At 37.0% G+C, this 20,618-nt stretch overlaps 1 protein-coding gene across 1 annotated transcript in view; it reads right to left on the reverse strand.

The window, feature by feature from the left end:
• The window catches only part of gabbr2 (gamma-aminobutyric acid (GABA) B receptor, 2), a 271,798-nt gene that overhangs the window by 94,233 nt on the left and 156,947 nt on the right, over window positions 1-20,618 (reverse strand). The window contains exons 8-11 of the mRNA XM_038288754.1: window positions 12,688-12,748; window positions 5,438-5,518; window positions 1,553-1,703; window positions 1,111-1,243 (exon numbers count right to left, since the gene is read on the reverse strand). Coding sequence (XP_038144682.1) covers window positions 1,111-1,243; window positions 1,553-1,703; window positions 5,438-5,518; window positions 12,688-12,748 — 426 coding nt within the window. The remainder of the gene's footprint in view (window positions 1-1,110; window positions 1,244-1,552; window positions 1,704-5,437; window positions 5,519-12,687; window positions 12,749-20,618) is intronic.

Below are 20,618 nucleotides of genomic sequence, written 5' to 3' on the forward strand. Positions count from 1 at the left end.
AAAAGACTGGGCCAGTTTAGCCCTGGCTCCAGACGTGTCATGTTTTGTCTTTACTTGTGTCTGTGCTGTGCTGTGTGTGTGTGTTCTCTCAATGGAAACTAGTTATCGCTGTAATCAAAACTCTTTAATCAATCCAGTATCTACATAGTCATGTTACTGCTTCCTGGGGGGAAACACTTAATGCACTATGTGCTAGCTAGAGACCTGCAATGAGATTGAGTCTGTCCTCTCTTGATCACATAGTGATTGTGAGAGGTTTGTGTGTCACTTTTATTTTAGCATATGTTTAATAAAGTGAAACACAAATGGAACAACTGGAATTGACAATACACAATGATAGCATTAATACCTCTTTAACTTCTCACATTTAGTCATAATTGCATTGTAATTGTTGAGTCTTAGAATGTTAGACCAAAAAATAATAAGCAAAAAAAAGTTATCTGTGGTTTTTAATGTTTCTCTCTTTTTTCATAGATATCTTAAAAATATGACCCAGAATTCCATACAGGACCCTATAGTGAAAGTTCTGCATGACTATTATTGATTGTAGTCACAGCATCACTGACCACAAAACTTTTCCACATTGGCTTTATTTTTATGACTTTTTTTTCCAAATAAAGTCTTTCCTCTTGTGACTCTTCCACAAGGGCTTGATTTGTTTTGTGTATGATCAACAGCTAGCCTGTCGATTGGTTATCCCTCCTGACCTGTGGACCTCTGCAGCTCCTTAATTATGATGGGCCTCCTGGCAGATTCCCTGATTAATGCTCTCCTGTCAGTCCAAATGGATGGCCATGTCCTGGTAGGTTTTGTTGTTGTGCAAACATTCGTTCACTAATGTTCTCTGCAAAACCTCTGAGGCCTTCACAGACCAGCTACATTTATACTGAGACTGGACTCGAAATACTAGGTGACATCTCAAGGCAGTTCATTTCACTTTTTCTGTAGGCTGTCAAAATAAATGAAAGCTGAACACAAATCCATGCAATATCCTTTAGGTAAAAGCATGAAAAAAATGTTTGAAATCCACGTAAAATTTTCCACCATAATAGCATACAGTACATTTTGGGCAATTAACTAAAATCTTGAAAAAATTTTAAGTTTACTTACGGTGCAGAGTGTTTCGAACTCTTTGTCAGAAACAAAACCCCCATCAAGACCAAACAGGAAAATCGAGGCATAGGACAGCATGCCTCCTAAGATGATCAAGTTGTTCATGTACGGACTGGACATCTTGATAAGTCTGAAGAGGAACAAAAGATGAAATAGATGCTAGAAAAATTTAACTTTAAAATTACAACATTGTACAGTATTTAAAAGAATATCCAAAATTACAACTATCTGACACAGTTCTATATAATCAGAGTAGACTCCCTCCCCTTTATAGGATCATTTAGCCCATACATGCGTCTCTAACCTTCCCTCTTGCCTCAACTTCTCCCTTTGCAGAAGCTGATAAGTTATCTTTTTCCTACTGTGCACAACTGTGCATTTCCTTTTCACCAGTTAACATTTATGTCAAGGTTGTTACGCTCCGTTGCCAAATACTTACCTGTGATTTCGGTTCTTGATGTTGAAGAATAGAAAGGCCCCAGCCATGAGCATCCCTAGGATGGTTATGGTAGACAGGATGCTGTACAGTGGCACATTGATGTGGCGCCGTTGTAGACGAACAAATGTTCGATCTTTGGGGGGCTCCACACCTATCACAGAGGACAAAATAAAATTAATACTTAAACCTTGAATAGTTTTTTTTATGCTAAACCTTTTTATTGAAATTTTACCTTCTTTGAATTAACTTCATTTGCATTTTTTTCCCCAAATCATCTAAAAAATGCTCAACTGCTGCAAATAGGAATATATTCAAGCTCAGCTTTTAAATGGCTTAATTTTTTCATGTTTTATATACCTATTAATCAGGAGGAATCCTTTCTATATTTACCAATTGAGGGATTTATATTCACTTCTTTATGTGGGACAGAGAGGGAAAGATGTAGCAAAAGAGAGCTAAGGGGGGAGAATAGCCAGAAGGATCAAACAAGTTCGAAAGTATGTCAACAATTTCAAACCCCGAGAGAGGAGAAAAATGAAACGGTAAATAATTGAGAGGCAAGAGGCCAGTTTAAGGCACTGAATTGTAATCGTTAGTCATTCAAAAAATGTTAGGCTTCTGACCTAAAGAAGGTAACTTTAAGAATTTGATTCATTGTTTACTGCTGTTGCTCCCTAAAATATGGGTGCAGATTTTAATACCTAATTTTGTATATAAAAGAATGCTTAAGTATAATATTTACCCAGTTTTTTTGTGTGGAAATTCCTTCATAATGACTTTTTCTTTTACAAAATCATGAGAAAATACAATTAACATGAGCAACAAGCAGATAAAAAAGCGGAAAAAGGCCAAGTTTGGACCAGGTATGTTCACAAGTATTTTTTCCAAGTCTTAGTCAAGCCTAAAAACTTTGTTTTTACATATAATATATAATTATCTTTTAACATTTAGAAATCTTATTCTTTTAACATTTAATTTACCATACAAAAACCTGCTGAAGATTGATCAATATAATTACAAAAATTAATACATTAATACATTTTTTCTAACCTTTTAGAGACATTAAGAGAAAGGGGCTGACTCCTGTATATGTTTTAATGTTAATATGAATTACTTATGGAATTAGGTGGTCTTTTGTCTTTGTAATGACTTAGTCAATAGTGAATGATCCATGTATTTATATCTTAGACACATGTTTTATATATTACACAAAATATTACACCAAATATAGCTTTAAAGGTTTCCCTGTTTTAACTGTTTAATGATATAGCAAAACTATTTTCTTTATTCACATCTTAAACATAGGTTGCTGCCCTTAACTGATAAAAAATGTTCAAATAACAAAATAAGGAACAAGGCAAATTGTTTTAAAATAATAAATGGGTGTTAACCTTTGGAAGGCCTGATGCGGGAAGTGCAGGTATTTTTAGATAATCAGTTAAAAGAAAAATAAGGAGTATTATACTGATTTTTCTGTCAGAATAAAGTGTCCAAATAACATCAAAAATAATTTAACAGCCAGTTAAACTTGGAGGTAAATTGTGTTCATTTTGTTCGGAAGTGATCTAAAGTAATTTAATACAGCATTAATTTGGAGAAACATTGATGATATATATCATCATCATGAAGACACAGTTACACAGTTAAAAGACATTTTACACTCAGTGCTGCACCAATGTAACTGGCTAGAAACCATTCAAGCCAATCCTATCCCAGTAAAACATTCACAGCAGCTGTACACATATCGCTTCATTACATGAGATAGAATCTTTTAATTAGACCTGAATCTCTGACCATGAATCATAAACAAGTTTTCGATCTCTAGGGCAAATGTCTAAGTTGTGTCTAAAGTGGTATAATAATCTGCACTATTGTAACTGGTGAATTGTACCACCTAACAATTTTGAAAAACAAAAAATCAATGTGTCATTTAAATGAATGAGAACTGATTAAGGTTTTTATTTTATTTCAAATCGTTATGGTTACATGGTAAGCTATGAGCACTATGAACAAGCTATGAACCAGCTTGGTCAAAGTCTTGTGCAGCAACCTAATCATTGCCCATAAAGTAGGGTGACCAAACGTCCGTATTTCCCGGGACATATCCGTATTTCACGTCCTGTCCCGGGCGTCCCGGTTTTTTTTTTTTAGAAAGTAAGGAAATGTCCTGATTTCACTGCGCACGACGCTCCGTGTGACGTAATCCCTGAGCCGCGTCAGTGCAGGCAGCCCTGTTCTTAATCAGAGGCTCTGTTCGAAAACCTGGGCTGCATCCTCCAAGGACGCGGTCTACCTAGACTGGATCCTTCAAAGTCCTTGAAAATAAGGAGGCCGGAAGAGTTCTGTCTGTAAATTCGAACAGGTCTACCCTTCAGCGGGTTTTACGGCGTATGCTCTGTTGCTTAGCAACCGTGAAAGTTGACACACAAAGCAGGAAAAGAATGAATACCGAGGTTTTCAAAACTGTTTATTTATTTATTTTTTTAAAAGTTAAAGTGAACAAAGACTACACTCACAAGAATCCAGAGTGGAATAAAGGTTCCAACCACCGGTAGCAGGAACTAATCAAATCAAATGTAATGATAGAAACCTTAGTCAGTTAAAAAACCTGCTGCTGTCATTCTGCACATCTCTGATGTTGCTGCTATTTTCAAATATCCATCACTGTAAAAATGTCCATAGCTGCATATTGGTAATTAATTATCCTGTTTTATATTGTTAAAACACTTTACAGAATTTTATTGTTTATATTTTAACTCTTCCCTATTATGTTATTCTTATACATTTTTCTAAGGTCCACATTTGTGAGACCATTTTCAATAATCTTTCTGCTGCTGTAAATTTGCCCATTGTGGGACAATAAAGGGATTTTCTATTCTATTCTATAAAAGGGGTAGAAAGATATAATTAAATCTAAACAATGCATCTACAAAATGTGTCTGCAAAATCTCTAATATTCAACAACAAAAAATACTTAGTTAAGCATATTGTGCAAAACAGCAATAAAAAGATAAAAATCCTATCAGATTTATAGTTCCCACCCTGCAGATATATTAGAATCTGTCCTTAAATTCCAGCCAAACTCATTTATACAGTAACAGATAAAAAGCTTTAGATAAATCAAACATTACCGCCACATATCTGACTCTATAACCATTAAAACAACTAGTAACAAGTAATATTTCCTCTCATCACGGAGCAAATCCCGATGATGAGACATTTGTTCTTTCAATCAACCCCCCCCCCCCCCCCCCCCCCCCCCCCCCGCGTCCTGGTTTTCCCAAATGAAAATATGGTCACCCTACCATAAAGTTCATCTGGAAAATACAAACATGAATATGTTTCATAATACAATACCTGATTGGTTGAATAATAGTTGAGAGCATATATCAGAGCGGCATTTATTGCATAGGCAGTTGACACACAACACTTGATATGGTGAAGTAATATATTTGGTTGTATTGGATGTGATATGCATTACTCTGAGCATGGTTACATCATACAGTAGGCATGTATTTTACATCTAAACATGTCTTCTAAAGTCTTGATTCATTATTATCACCAGCACAGAAACACTGCTGCTATTATTAACAAACATAAGATATCTTGAAATGAAATGACAATATCCTGTTCATTTCAAATGTGAAAGAATGCTAAACATTGTGTGTTTGTTTTCCCATTTTGAATTTTGGTTTTAATGTCTTGTGTGGTAGAATAGTTTTGCTAGTTTCTATTAGCTTGCTTTGGCAAATTCACAGAAAAGTGCCTCTTCCTGTGCAGTGTCAATGAACTCCTCTTATGCTAGAGGAAAAGTTGGGAATATGCAAGAGTTTTTACTATACAAAGAGAATCAGACTCATCTGTAATTTCCATAAGTTGACATACCTTGGAATTTGATAGAGGTGTTCTGGAGCTCCAATACATCAGCTATGGCATTGTACTCTCCCACTTTCACTTCCTGACCATCTGTAACAATAGAAAAATCACACACACTGATTAATTAAATGATAAAAAAAAAAAAAAATAAATATATATATATATATATATATATATATATATATTTGCAGATAAAAAGTCAAATGACATCAATATCTGTTTAAACGCCATTAGCCATTCAATGTTGAATTTTAACAACGCTGAAAAAATCATGTAACATCTATGAATTATTAGATTTAGTCTGAGGTACAGGCCTATGCAGAAAGATGGTTTTCATTAACATTTTAATGTTTAAAACAGTTTGTACTACAGTGTCCAGATATACAGTATGTTTTGTAGCACACACTTTGCTATTATGGATAGAGAAAGTTTAGCTACCTGCATAGCAACTGTGTCAATCCTATTATCAAACAGATATTATAAGTAAATAGGTGAAATTAAGTTTCTGCTACTTCCTGCCAGATGTAGGTTATAGTCATAATCCAGTGAGGAGTTGCCACAAACAGCCACCCACTAACATAATGCGGCCAGCCCAGCCCAACTACAGCCGTGGCTGTGGAAACAACATTTGCAAGAGCAGAAGTTAACGTCAGTTCAAGCTCTCTCTGGGAGTTCTAGGGCAAAACTCTTATCCATGCCCAAACTGTAACTATCCCTTTACATTGTCCAAAAACTTCTCTGTTTCTTCCTGTTTACGTTTTGCTGTTTTGTTTTTCACTAGTCAAGTAAGCCTAAGTTGGTGCATTGATTTTATTCCGAAAGCACCAAAGTGCTCTCTGCACCTGACCTTTCTTGTTTGGATCTTGACATTCAGGACCTTAATCCAGGGCCTGCTGATGTCCAAACTTCCTTCTTGCAAAAACTTTCTGTTGAGCCCCCAAGCCTTGGAAAACTGACCTACTGAGCATTATATCTAGTGTGAGTGTGCACACTGATAATATATGCCTGCTACATAGCTGCATCATAGTCATTATGAGCCTTGCACCAATAAGCAAATAAACAATAAAAATAAACAACTTTTTTGAAACCAGAGAGGGAATCTGCTAGAACTACAGCAAGAGAGGAAAGATGCAGTCATCTCACCCTCCATAATATAACAATATTCCAATTTTGGGGTATGCATTAATAGCAATTTAGAGAGCTCTAAAAACACCATTATTTACATGTATTTGTGAATGCCACCTTCTTCTCAGCACTGTATCAATTAGTTGTATATTCCATATTAATGTATATTCCATATTAATACCTTCTAAAGGTAATTTCATTGGATTCTAAAAGTGGGAAAATAACATTTGATAGGGGAAAAAAACTGGTCATTCTTCAATTTCTTCATTTTATGCCACACACACAACCTACAGGTTTGCATGTACAAGCCTAAACGCCTTTTCTGTTGTCACTCTTAAAATTGAACTTTCAGGCTGAAGTGTCCTTGACAAGAAAAATGATAGACAACATTTATGTGAGCAGCAATTCCCCATTTGGCTAATTACTTCGTTTTATCTTTAATCCTCACCAAAAATTCAATAACGGCTGGAAATGGGAAACTTTTACCATACAAAAATCTGCTAATATAATATAATTTTAAAAAATAATAAACATTTTTTCTAACCCTTTAGAAACAGTCATAGAAAGCAAAAAAGAAAATAACAGAAAGGCGTTGAAACTGTCTTAGTTTATAGTTGTTCATCCATGTATTTATAACTTAGACACATGTTTTATATATTAACCCAAATATCACACGTAATTTAGCTTTAAAGTGAACATTTTAATAATGTGAACAAGTAAATGGACATAGAAAAACATGCTTTAATTAGAGAACATTAATATTTTAAACCAGGGATTTTCAACCTGGGGATGCTAGCAGATAGGGTGCAAGAATCTAACAGTTTAATCCTGCCTGAGCTGTAGATCACTGATTTCAATTAGAGTCATCCCAAAGCACATTATTCTAAAATGTGACATATCACGAGTAAAGTAAGAAGTCTGCAGCACGCAAAAAAGAGAAATATGAAGTAACAGCTCAGTGCTCTAAATGTCTTTTTCGAAGGCCTTTAAAACTTAACATTTTGTGTTAAATCACAGAGTGCATTATAATTTCTCCTGGTAAAATTCTTTCCAAATCAGGCTCCAGAGAGTGGGTTTTAACAGTTGATCATCATTACGAAATTAATAAAGCAGTAGCCTGGCTCATTTGGATTCAAATGGTATTTTTTGGGAACTGAATCTCTCCTTGCAGTGTAGCTGACTGAGCAGATGTAGAAAAATTATTTGAACATATTTAACACCTATAGTCAAAATAGTTGATATGTTAATAAGTCAGTCTGCTTTTTACAAAGTTTCACAACATGTTTTGCAAAGAAATAAACCCTCATTTTACTGCTATTTTTACTCATCAAAGAAATATGAGTGTCCTACTATTACATCAATGACAATGAACTTGCTTTCTCCAAGCTACAATAGTATGAGAGAAAGATTTCCAAAGGAACAAAAGACAAAAGAAAATTGGACTGTCAAAAGACTATTGCTCTCAGACTGACCAAACAGTTTTCAAGTTATTTTCTCAAATAACACCACTTATATGTTGAAGTCCTCGGCTTCTTGTAACAATAAAAGAAAACTTGCCTCTAGGAGCTGTAAACATGCAGACATCTCATCTGTGGATGGAGGTATGACAGGTCAAAGTGTCTGTTAGTTTTTAAGGAAAATGTTCCTTTTCTGCCAAAAGAGGGAGGCTCTCAGTCATTTTTAAGGGTTTAGAAAAAGGGGCCAATGCTGAGTGGACCAGCACATGGCATTTCTCACATCTGGTTATCTTTAATCAATTTGAAAGATATGCTGTGTGGTTGTCCAGTGGAATTAATCCTTAGAAATCAGCTGTTTTTAATTGATTTGTGATGATTGGTTGATTGATTGGTGTGATAGCTCTATATTTTATTTATTTATTGGTTTTCTTTTCATCTTTTTTAGTAGAACATGCAATAGAAACGCTTTACCTCACGGGTTAAAAAAATCGGCAGCTGTTTTTTGCATTTAGTTAATCATATTTAGTTACTTTAACACAATTGTGTTATGTCCTACCCAGCTACTGTAACATGAAATAATTCTGTTAAAGTAAAGAAACATGATTAAGTAAATGCAAAAAAAAGGTTGCATGTTTAGGTATATTATTATTGAGAGTTGTTGCAGAAGTTAATGAAAACTGAGTGAAAGTTGGGTAATATGTGTAACATTGAGATCTCAAGCATCCTGACAAAAACACACATCATTAGAAGGTAATATATTGTCTATTATAGAATTGTCCTATTTATACAGATAGTTTCTTATCATCAATGCTTGGTAGCATGTTGATTTTAATTCAGAGTGAGATCCGAATCTCCAGTACTGAACTTTATCTCAGATTCATGAGAAAAAAAAAAGGAGGAAGGGGTGAGACGCTGCTGCCTATAAAAAAGATTGACAGGGAGAAATTGAGGATCACGGGCTGAGGACATGCGAGAGTGTCACGTGGTGCATAAGTCTTTTTTAAAATATTCAAAATGGGTCCGCCTCTCATGTCCTCTCTACTTAGGTCAGGCGTTGCCACGATGTGTCACAAAGGGTTGACAGATTCACTCTCCAAGTGTACGGGAGATAGAAAAGGTGGAGTGAGGTTCAAATGAGGTGAGGAGGTGAGACCAAATGTCTTTAATGTGAAGATCTGATAGAGGAGAAAACATGGAGAGAAAAAACAAAGTTGTTTTCTCTTCAATATTTCTATGTAAACTATTTGAGTAGATTTCTTTTGTAGTCATCATTTTACAAACTTAAGTTAAAAAGTAAGAAAATCCAACGTGAGTTTAAATTCATTGCATTTTTCAAAATGTCGTCAATTTAGAATCAATGAAAAGTAATTTAGAGGTGTTTTTAACATAAAAGCCTCAAATAAAAGTTCTATCTACAAGAAATTTCACCTAATTTGTAATTTACCTGTGTGTGATCATACCAGAGTTATAAAACAGAGCTGCTCTTTAGGGGGCCTAACATTTCTCTTGGAAAACATTGTTAAACAGTATACTGGACTCGAAGAAACACATCAGACCAGACACTGTTGAATTCCTCATTTAAAAATGGACAGGCCATGGAACAAATGATAAACTACCAAGACATTAACCTAAACTGGAAGACAAGAAGAACTAATGATCAGAAAAAAACAAGAGGCGCATAGTAACCTTGGAGAATCCTTAGAAATTTAGAATAATTTGGTGACATAACTCAAAAACAAATTCTTTTTTTTTCTACTAAATATGTCACTAATGGAAAAGTGTGGTGAAGAAAGCCAGTGTCAAATGAAAGCAATATAAGGTACCAACCACCATTTACCACAAGCAATGTAAAGAAGGAAAAAAAACAAGCGAGTTTTGTTAAATAAGACAAAAGTTAAATCAGTCATTCATAATTTTAGACAGTTTGGTCTAGAAAGAAAAGACAAAAACACATAAAAAATAGAGAACAAAAAAACTAAACACTACAATCCACATAATGTCGACACATTCCTCAATGACTGATCACAGTGTTTAGAGTGGGTACATTATTTTAAACAAACAGCTGACTGGCAATGGTCCAGTGAGCTATCTTTAATAGGATCGGAAGTGCATCATTGTATGCGGCGTGTAGCCTTACTGTAATTAGCTCACTATGTGCAGCATAGAGTGGAATACAATAGGCTTTAAATAGAGCAACTCTGAAATTATACATGTACGTGCTACCATGTTTGTTTGCACACATAATGTGCAATACTGTCTCTGTATAGCATCATCATTATCGTCATCAGCATCATCATGATCACCAAAATCACTCCTAATAATGGGACCAAGATATTTAACCTTCTCCACAACCTTTAATACAGTCTCCAAACCAAACAATCTGCTTTACAGACTTTAAGTCTCTATGATTATGTTTATTTTTGTGTATTTGCTTGCTGCGTCTTTCAAAGCATAAATACATATATTGGTTTATTGTTAAAGCCAAATTGTTCATCAGTGGTATTTATTTATCTTTAAAATCTATCTGAAAGGATTATCTCTAGAACTTTGGACCGCAAACTTGACTGCGAATGCATCGGGTCTAAATACTGGATATCTTTGCTGTTCTTTCTTCAATTACTCGTACCAATGTATCTGACAGGATATAGATGCAGTAACCATGCACTAACACTCCAGAACAGTACAAGGCCCTTAAAACAAGGCACTACATCTAACTTTATGTGTAGCATGACAAAGTATGGAATAGTTAAAGCCATATAGTTTTGTAATTCACAAGGTCTATAAGTGAATTCTTCCTCTGCTGAGTTTTTGCCACAATACTTGTCAGGGGCACCAAATAAGGGGTGCAATAACCTCCTTTACTGCATTTTTTTATATTAAGTTGAACCCCAATCAACCTCAGCAGATGGCCGCTTACTGGTTCTGCTGGAGTTTTTCCTCTGCTCTGTCACTACAAGCATGCTTGGTGTGAAGGATTGCCTTTGAGTCATTGAGTCGATGCAATCAACTGGTTTTCCTTTGATGGAAAACTTTTTATAAATTTGACTGTATGATCTGATTGAATTGTAAAGTGCCTTGAGATGATATAGATAAACATCGCGTAACTTGATGAGGCTCTGCTGTGGTATTAGAGGTGTGATAGTCAGTAAAAAAAAGTGCTGCAGCTGATTTTTCGCACTAAACCAGGCCCGGTTTAGATTGTCCTTAAGTGAAAACTAGCAAAATCTACAGAGTGCACAGATGTCTGACTAGATGTATGCAAATTTTAAGAAACCCTGACTCTGCACATCAACTCTGTCCCAAATACTTCTCCTGGTCTGAGAGAAATACATGCAAAGGGTTTGATAGTGTGAGTTGTAACCAGCCAGAGGGATCAAGCCTCTCTGCAGTCAGAAATATAAGTTATTTAGGCAGAGAGAGAGATAGAGAGAAGGTGGGGGACTGAACAGCACTATTCTGCTGTGCTGCATACAGTCCTGAATGCCTGGGAGATGGGAATCCCCTGCATCAAGATCCAATCTTTTTGGGTTATTCTCAGAAAATCCTGTCAGCGCAAAAACAACCACAGGATGGTGTCACTATCTGAGGAAAACAGAAGACTTTTTCATTTTATCATTCTAATTCTAGCTTTTACGAATTCATTTAATGACTTCTGGTGGAGACTAAACATAATTATTCATGTTTCTTTTAACCAGATGTGTGGTTCCTCCCCATAGAGAAAGCATTAGGGAGACATTTTTCCTGAAAACAGTCTGAATAATTTGAATAATGTTCGTCATCTGCAGTATCAGAATAGAACGAGTGTATAGCATGCAAGGTATTTCAGTAAAATGCGTCTCAGGAATTTTCGAGCTAAAAAATTATTTTCATAACATTGCGTCCATCCGTCCGTCCGTCCGTCCATCCATCCATCTATCCATCCATAACTGCTTTTTTTTACCACTAGTTTTCTATCTCGAATGGTCCACAGGTGGGAGTCAGAAAGAGTACCAGTTAATTCCAGGGCAACACTTGACAGACAACCATGCACACACCCACTCAAACACAAAGGTGCTTTAAAGAGGCCATTTAACCAAACAGTCATGTTTTTTTGAATATGGAAGGAAGCCAGAGAAAATCCATGGATGCAAATGGGGAACATGCAAACTCAAAGCAGATAAACACAGCACTGGGGTTCAAACCCAGTACCTTTGTGCTGCAAGAGAGTAGTGCTATTTGGCCAACTACTTTTGTGCAAAAACTGATCTAAAGAGCTCTTTTTTTATTTGAATTATGAGGCTGCCTGCTTACAGATGATGAAAGCACATTTGAAATTCAAATATTGCACGAGACCCCTAAAACAACAGAACAGTAATTAGACTTACACCTGTTTAGAGGTTATCTCCAGAAAACACTTTTATTCTGAAAAATAAGCCTCATGCATTTTAAGTGATTGATAAATCTAAATTATTCTAACTATATATTTGAAAATAAAATGAAAATAAAACTGCAAGTCGTCTCCTTTCACCTGACAGTTATTTAATGCCTTGTGTTGAAATAGCACATGAAACCATCAGAGATATGCATTACAATTTACGAGTTAAACGTGACAAAATGTTCAAATCTTACATTTGGAAGCGAGAGTCTCCTAAATGAGCAAAACAAGACAAAAAGCAGACAGGTTTATGAGAAAATTACCTTGAAACTGGTTGAATTTTATTGTGCCCATCCTCTCTCCATTACGAAACATGACTTGACCCTGAAAATAAGCAAAAAGAAACTATAATGAAACACACCGTATATAAGTAGGTTTTTATAAAGATTACATTTTGCTGCAGCTACTCTATAAGTTCATCAAGGGGCTGAGTTTGTTTGAAATTATGCACTATGCTTTCCTGACAGCACTGGTAGGAAGAGGCCAGAGACTCGGCTCTGGCATGCTTCATCTCATTTGAATAGAAGCAGCCAGAATTGATCTGTTTAGAGAGGTAAACAAAATTATCCTTCAGCCAATTCATGTGCTAACACACTTGGAACAAACTCAGTATAGTACGGTGGACTGATTTAACTGCGTTTTCAATGAATGTTTGTTCAAACCAGTTTGTGTTTCTCTCACTTGGCCAAAGGAAATCTGTCAGTCAGAGTAAATTAGATTTAATTTAACATTACCTTTTCCTATTAGAAATAGATCTGGCTAAATATGTATCCCATTTTGACTAAATATGACATTAGAAAGTCTGTGAGTCAATCTTTTCAAGCCAGGTAGTGCCTGTCAAAAAGAGAGTCAGCTTTTTTAAATTTAATTTAGTCTTTTCCAATCATTTTTCTTCAATATCTATCATGTGCTGTCTTCTCCTTCTCACTGAATCTTCCCTTTATCGCTCCTGCTTCATCAACCAGGAGTGTTCACTTGATTCAGCTCACCATCTGCTCATAGAGCTCTTTAATTATGCATTTAACTGAGTTTACATATAAGTTGTTGGCTAACAAAATAGGTAAGACACAAGAGACAGAGAGATAAATAGTTTGCAATGACTGATCAAACCGTACGTCAGAGGGCATGGTGGGATGGCTGGAAATGGTTTTCTCTTTAAAAGCAGGAAGCTTTGAAGTGACAGAGGGCAATCCCACCCCTCTCTTTGAATCCCACTCATTGTTTGGCATCTTTGATGTTTACTCAAGAGTGTGAATGCATGCAGCTCTTTGTGCAAGCACTACAGTAAGTGTAATAGCACATTAAGTCTGTGCACTTGCATGTCACAGACATTGCATATGCAAGCAAGGACTTCATCCGTATGCACCTTTTATATTTGTAATGCACAGCATGTCATGCCTGAATGTTAGCACTGCAGCTCATTTTGTATTACACTTAGATAAACAGAGCAAGTAATAAGGGTCACAATATGTAGGTTGAAAACAAGAACAGAAATTTAACTTGGAAGTGGTTCTGGTTCTGAGTGCATGTTGGTCGCTACTGTACCTGCATGCAGCAGATGCTTGCTCAAACTGTCCCATCAGCTACACCTGGATTTGCACAGATATCACCCTGGTTGGGCTCCTCAAGTTTCAAGTAAACGGTGTTCACTGTTATTTGATTCTTAAAGATCCTTTAAAAAATCGTATTAGTTTTATTTTCTAACATTAACCTTGAATCAAGTTTCAACTTTGTTTTACAGGCACATTCCTGTACAGCAGCTACATTGTGCTAGCCTGGGTGCCATTCCGAACTTAGTCCCGCCCACAAAGTTTGAGGTCGGGAAGTTCGGTCTGGCTCTGCTCCATAGTAGCGCGAGTATTATCGCCCACTGTCAGGCGATCCAATCAAATTGTCAGGGCGGGCTTTATACGATGATGGACAGATGATCAAGAGTAACGTAATCAACCACGTGACCAAAGCGCGCTTGGGTGACAATAACAATGGCTGCCGCCGAAGAGTTGAGGTGAGTAGATTCTGCTATTAGGTCTGTTCTAGAAGATATCGACAGCAAATTAATTTTAAAAGAGGAACATAGAAACGCCATCAAGGCTCATCTTCTTACTCTAGGCGTGAAACTGCACGCTTTGATTTTTGTGGACAACAACTATGCCTCGCTTAACATCCGTTGCTCTTATTGGTTGTACGTCTGTCCAATTGAGTGCAGAGGCATTTTTTTTCCTGGTTCGTTCAAAACACACACCATAATCACAGCTCTATGGAGCAGCATCAGACTCATATTCTGACTAGAATTGAGTAGGACTATGTCAGGCTAACATTGTGCATTGTACATGTGGAAATGCGCTGTCTAAACATAATTGAAACTGCCATAGTCAATTCATCCGTCACTAACTGATATCTCTGTTTGTTACCCTGCTACTGTTTGTCCTTTTTCATTTTTTACTGTGAACAATATTTTTATTACCTATATCATGAATTATACAGAATAATATTAATAAATAAATTTTTTTTGGCAGTTGGCTCTTATAAATCAAAAAAGTATGATTAAATGTTTGTGAAGATTCTCAGTCATCCAGGTCATAGTCATTCCAAAAAGATAACAAAACAAAACAATCCACTGAACTTTGTTTCCAAGTTTGAAGGCGTTTCGCTTCCAATCCAGGAAGCCTTTTCACTTCTTCTTCAGTACAAGTACAGACAGGTATGGGGCACTGTATGCTAACAAAAGAAGCCAAACAACCCCCATTCCAAAGGGGTGGATCTATTTGTCCGTTTCAATTTGCATGTTTTCTAAACAAAAACAAGGCTTTGTTGGTCTAATATATAAAATTTCGAAATTCAAAGCTATTTCTGACATTTTGAATTGAAAAAGCTTCCTGGATGGGAAGCGAAATGTCTTAAAACTTAGAATTTTTTGATTGTTAACTTTTTTTTTGGAAAGTCAGCTCAAATCAAATTAAATGAACTGTGTCCTACTCCTGGTAGATATTATTTAAACCTTAGAACCCAAAGCACTTTTTTCCCGAAATGTCATACTTTAATGAGAAGCTACCTAAAATTGTACGTGTCTAGTTTAATCATATAACCTCATTTTGTCATACAAGTATGTGAGTATACAGACAAGCATTTCCAGTCATGCAAAATAATCAGTGGAACCGATGCAAGCTCTTGAAAACCTTGCTTAATTTTATACCTGAAAAGGCCAGGGCACAAGACTCAAACAAGATATTTTTTCCGGGAAAAAAGGATACCAGGAACCTTAAAAATTAGTTAGAAAGTTAAATCATCAAATCTCAAAAGGCTGTCCCCCATATCTTCACACAGCCATCCTAATCCCTATTTTCTAAAACATTTTAATTACTGTGTTGGTCTTAGATCAATAGTCAGAAGTTATTAGACAATGCTAAACTGAAATTAATTTATCATTAATTTTGTCTAATGAGTATGCAGGTTTTTTTTCTGACTCAGACAGGTGAGTAAGTGTGAGAAGTCAACAGGCTCATGTTTTATAGAATAACGCAGTGTTTAAGTGTGAGGTGGGGTTGTGTTGATGCATTTGGTCACCTTGTAGAGACACTGTAAGGCATTGTGGGATCTTACAGGTCCTTGTGAGGACAAACGACTAAGTTTTGATGGGGGAGTGGTGGCCTAGTGGTTGGGGCATTACGCTTGGAATCCAGAGGTTTCTGAGTTCAAGCCCCACTCCCACAGACTGCCACTCTGGTTCCCCTGAGCAAAAGACTCTTAACCCAACAGTGCTCCCCAGGCGCCGCACAATGGCAGTCCACCAAAAGGTACATTTCATTGCTCTGTAATTGTGACAGTGTAATAATAAAAACTGAAAAAAAAGGTTTGAACTGACTCAGGATCAGGGTTATGTATGTATTAGTAGTGGGTAGGGTTAGGGTCTGAGTCAGGCCATAGAAATTAATAGAATTCAATGCAAAGTCTCCATAAGCAAAACTTGACTTTTTGTCTGTGTGTGTATGTTGGATAGAGAGTAGTGCCTGTTTGAGTTGAAGGGAGAAGGCAGTCAGGTATCACTTTGTTTGTGTGAGTGAGAATACTGCAAGCGACAGCAGCACTTGGGTCAAATGAGATGTGACTCTGTGGGCTGCAGGTGTGACATCCTATGGGTTTTAAGGGTTGTTGGGTTAGAACGCAGCTAACGGGAGTGTAACTTTGATGTACACACACACATTAATGTACCCTCTCTTAAAGAAAAATAACAGATGCTTCATATTGAGACACTCATTATTAGCAGGAGAGAGACAATGGTACCAACAAAATGACTTCTAATTACTCATAAACAGCAAGCAAGTATATAAAAAAGGATAATACCCTCCTAAAATCACAGACTGCTGGGTCTCTACTTATGCAGCATATCATGCTGTGCTTTGCTATGGTGGCCAGATGCTCCATCACCAACCTAAGGGTATCCCAGCTAGTGTCAGCCTTCTTCTCAGTGACCGTGACACCAGCCCGATCGATACTACGGAGCTCTCAATGATCACTCTCCTGCTGCAACTGTCCCTGCTATAGTGAGCCTGAGATCAGCACAAAATGGACGTGGTACATTTGGCCTCTTAAAAAAATGTGTGTGCACACAATAAGGAAAGAACAAACAGCCTAAAATCAGACTAAACCTGGGATTTGAACATACATACTCAAACATTATCTATTCCAGCCATTTACAGCCTGAATTAGCCTTCACACATGTGCTTACATACATATTAATGCTGTCAACATACTGAATGTCATTTGATTCACAGGCAAAGCAATGGGTTCGTGTAATAGCTGCTTTTTAAATCAGAATTTTAAAATAGCATAAAAGATGTATGGTGTGTGGCTAGAAGGGAAATTGCCTCCCCCAGTTTTTGTTGTGAGTGGGTGGAAGTTTCTACGTGCTAAGTCGTATTTCATGTAATCCCTTAAAACAGCAGCTATAATAGCTGGGAGATCTTAAACCATTTGGAACAAAGATGTATTTAATTACTTTGCCTGCGCTCTGCTTTAACAGTTTTTCACCATGTACGCTCTGTTGTCATAACATATAATATTGCTGTTGTCCAGTCATCTTGAAATATCTAAAGCTGCTTACAGAACATTCTGCATATATGAAAGAGTTTTTTTGTGATATTTAAAGCATCTTTCCTGAGAATGTAAACCAACAATACATTTCCATGGACTCCCTTTAGTAAGGAAAATGTCTACTGTATAACCAGTGTGCGAAATACCTGTCAATATTTGGGGGGGTCCCCATCTCCCGATTGTTGCGCAATACCGATCTAAATTTTCTCAATATGCAGTAGGCCTATAACATTTCAAAGTCAAAGTCAGCTTTAATGACAATTCTTCAGATTCACCAGACATACAAGGACTCGAGAGGACATTCGTTTCTCATTCACCAACAGTGAAACCGATAAAGTGCACAGGCACAACAGATAAGATCAGTTCCTAATACTAAAATTTAAACATTCAATTTCACAATAAAATATAAAATGTACAATAATATAAAATATGCAATACTTATGCTAGTGCAAAAAGGCAGATGGTAATGGCAGCAGAAAAAATATTATTATTATTACCAATTATGTAAGATATAGCATCTGTAACAGTAACAGTGCAAAAGAACAGTAAATAAATATAGTAATAATAGTAGTGCAGAAGACAGTTTGTCCGGAGTGATTTTTTTTGAGGGGGGCTCAGCTTCCTGACAGCTTGCTGGATGAAGCCTTCTGTGAATCAGAGTGGGATAGAGCCTGAACAGACAGTCAGTCTATGAAAACACACACATGCACAAAGACTGTCTGTCTGTCTGTCTGTCTCTCTCTTTCATGCACACACGTCCTGCTTTAATCCAGTTTCTGATTAATGGAACTGGGTCGAATTTGTCCAGAGGAGGTCCGTTGAGGTCCACAAACAGGAGTGAAGACCTGCTGTCTTCACGTAATCTGTTCCACGTTGCCAGTGTTATTAACTGCGGAAAAGCACATGGCTAATTTGCATACACGAACAGGATTGGCTGGCTCCACTTCGCAAAAAACAGAGCATATTTGTGAACAAAGGTTTTGAATTTTAATACTGGACATGTTGAGCTTAAAAACATTTTAGTGACCATTAGCGACAAAAAAATTATTTTTGTCCTGCCCTCACTCTTAGCTTAGCAGGTAGATAACCATAATTTCCAATAACCACACCGTAAGCCTTTTCTTTGGATTTATTGGCTGGTATGGATGGATGAATGAATGGTAAAACTGCAACAATAAAATATTGTGCATAAGTCTTTGTGTAAACAGGCACAATTCCAAATAAACAGGCACAATTCTCCTAAATAATAAACTCAACATATTCCCTGAATATGTACAGAAACACATAATGACACAAACAACATGTTAACATTAGCCGCTAGCTAGCGGTATCGCTAATGGCTAGTTAGCCCGTATGCTAACGGCTAGTTAGCGCGTATGCTAACTAGATTTATAGATGTGTTTTAACTGTTGCAATTTAATCTGAATATAAAAATCTAATGTATCTTTTTTAAAAGTGAAATATTTTAATCCAGGCTGCTGGAGGCCACCCAATGCACTGCAGCTGCCCAGGACACAGTATACAGGGTATTCCAATGATGATGTCATCAGAACAAAGAAAATATTAAACACACCTATGACATCACAGGGCTCCGCCCACTTATGTCATCGCTGAGGCTTCTATTCCAAACACATTAACACTAGTTCCATTTACTCAGAGGTAACCAGAGGATTAGCTTGTGTCCAGAAGTAAGTAGTGTTTTCCAAGTTAATCTTAAAATGGATTCCACATTTTCTTACTCACAGACGAGCATATTTGAGTGCCTTTCACGGGCAGTGAAGCATGCCCAACCAACAAACATTTTAGAGTTTTTAAGCCAGTATTTCTCGACGCTGAGTAAGCTGCAGGAAAACAAGGTAAGGGTTGACTATGCAGAACTGGCGTTCCAGTTCCAGGAGCAATGGGAGATTGATTTCCTAACAGCCCGCAGCAACAAAATGCGCCCTTCACCCACCAACCCTTTATCCTCAAAAACCATCTCATCAAAGCCTGACGGGTCCGTCTTTAGAACACAGGATGTTCCTTCTGGAAGTACTGCGGATCCTGCATGTCCAATGCAACCAAGAGAACCAACAGAAGTCGGACCAAAACCTCTTGAACAAAAAGAGGAAAAAGGAAACAGCTCTCAACAACAAAGCAGGAAACCAAACACCGAATTCGCACCATGCACCGAAACGTTTCCAACGTCTAAAATGCAACCAAGAACACCGACAGAAGTCAAACCAAAACCTGTTGAACAAACAGAGGACAAAGGAAACAGCTCTATACCACAAAGCAGGAAACCAAACACCGAATTCGCGCCATGCAGCCAAATGTTTCCAAAGTCTCCAATCCAACAAAGAGCACCGACAGAAGTCGAACCAAAACCTGTAAAACAAAAAGAGGACAAAGGAAACAGCTCTCAACAACAAAGCAGGAAACCAAACACCAAATTCGCACCATGCACCCAAAGGTTTCCAACGTCTACAATGCAACCAAGAGCACTGACAGATGTCAAACCAAAACCTGTTAAACAAAAAGAGGAAAAAGGAAACAGCTCTACACCACAAAACAGGAAACTAAACACCAAATTCGCACCATGCACCCAAACGTTTCCAAAGTCTCAAATGCCACCAAGAGCCTCGACCGAAGTTGAACCAAAACCTGTTGAACATAAAGAGGAAAAAGGAAACAGCTCTCAACAACAAAGCAGGAAACCAAACACCAAATTCGCACCATACACCCAAAAGTTTCCAAAGTCTACAATGCAACCAAGAGCACCGACAGAAGTCGAACCAAAACCTGTTAAACAAAAAGAGGAAAAAGGAAACAGCTCTACACAAAAAAACAGGAAACCAAAGACCACATTCAGACCATGGTATTAAACCGGTTGAACAAAAAGAGGACAAAGGAAACAGCTCTACACAACAAGCATGAAACCAAACACCAAATTCGCACCATACACCCAAAAGCTTCCAAAGACTCCAATCCAACAAATACGACCGACAGAAGTCGAACCAAAACCACTTGAACAAAAAGAGGACAAAGAAACAAAGCAAGCAAAGACTCCAAACATACTTAAGGGGAGTCAGAGAGAGAGGGTAAAACCAATCATGAGCGATAT

The sequence above is a fragment of the Cyprinodon tularosa genome, unplaced genomic scaffold (genome assembly GCF_016077235.1).
Source record: "Cyprinodon tularosa strain WSP-4 unplaced genomic scaffold, ASM1607723v1 ctg26, whole genome shotgun sequence".
Taxonomy (NCBI): Eukaryota; Metazoa; Chordata; class Actinopteri; order Cyprinodontiformes; family Cyprinodontidae; genus Cyprinodon; species Cyprinodon tularosa.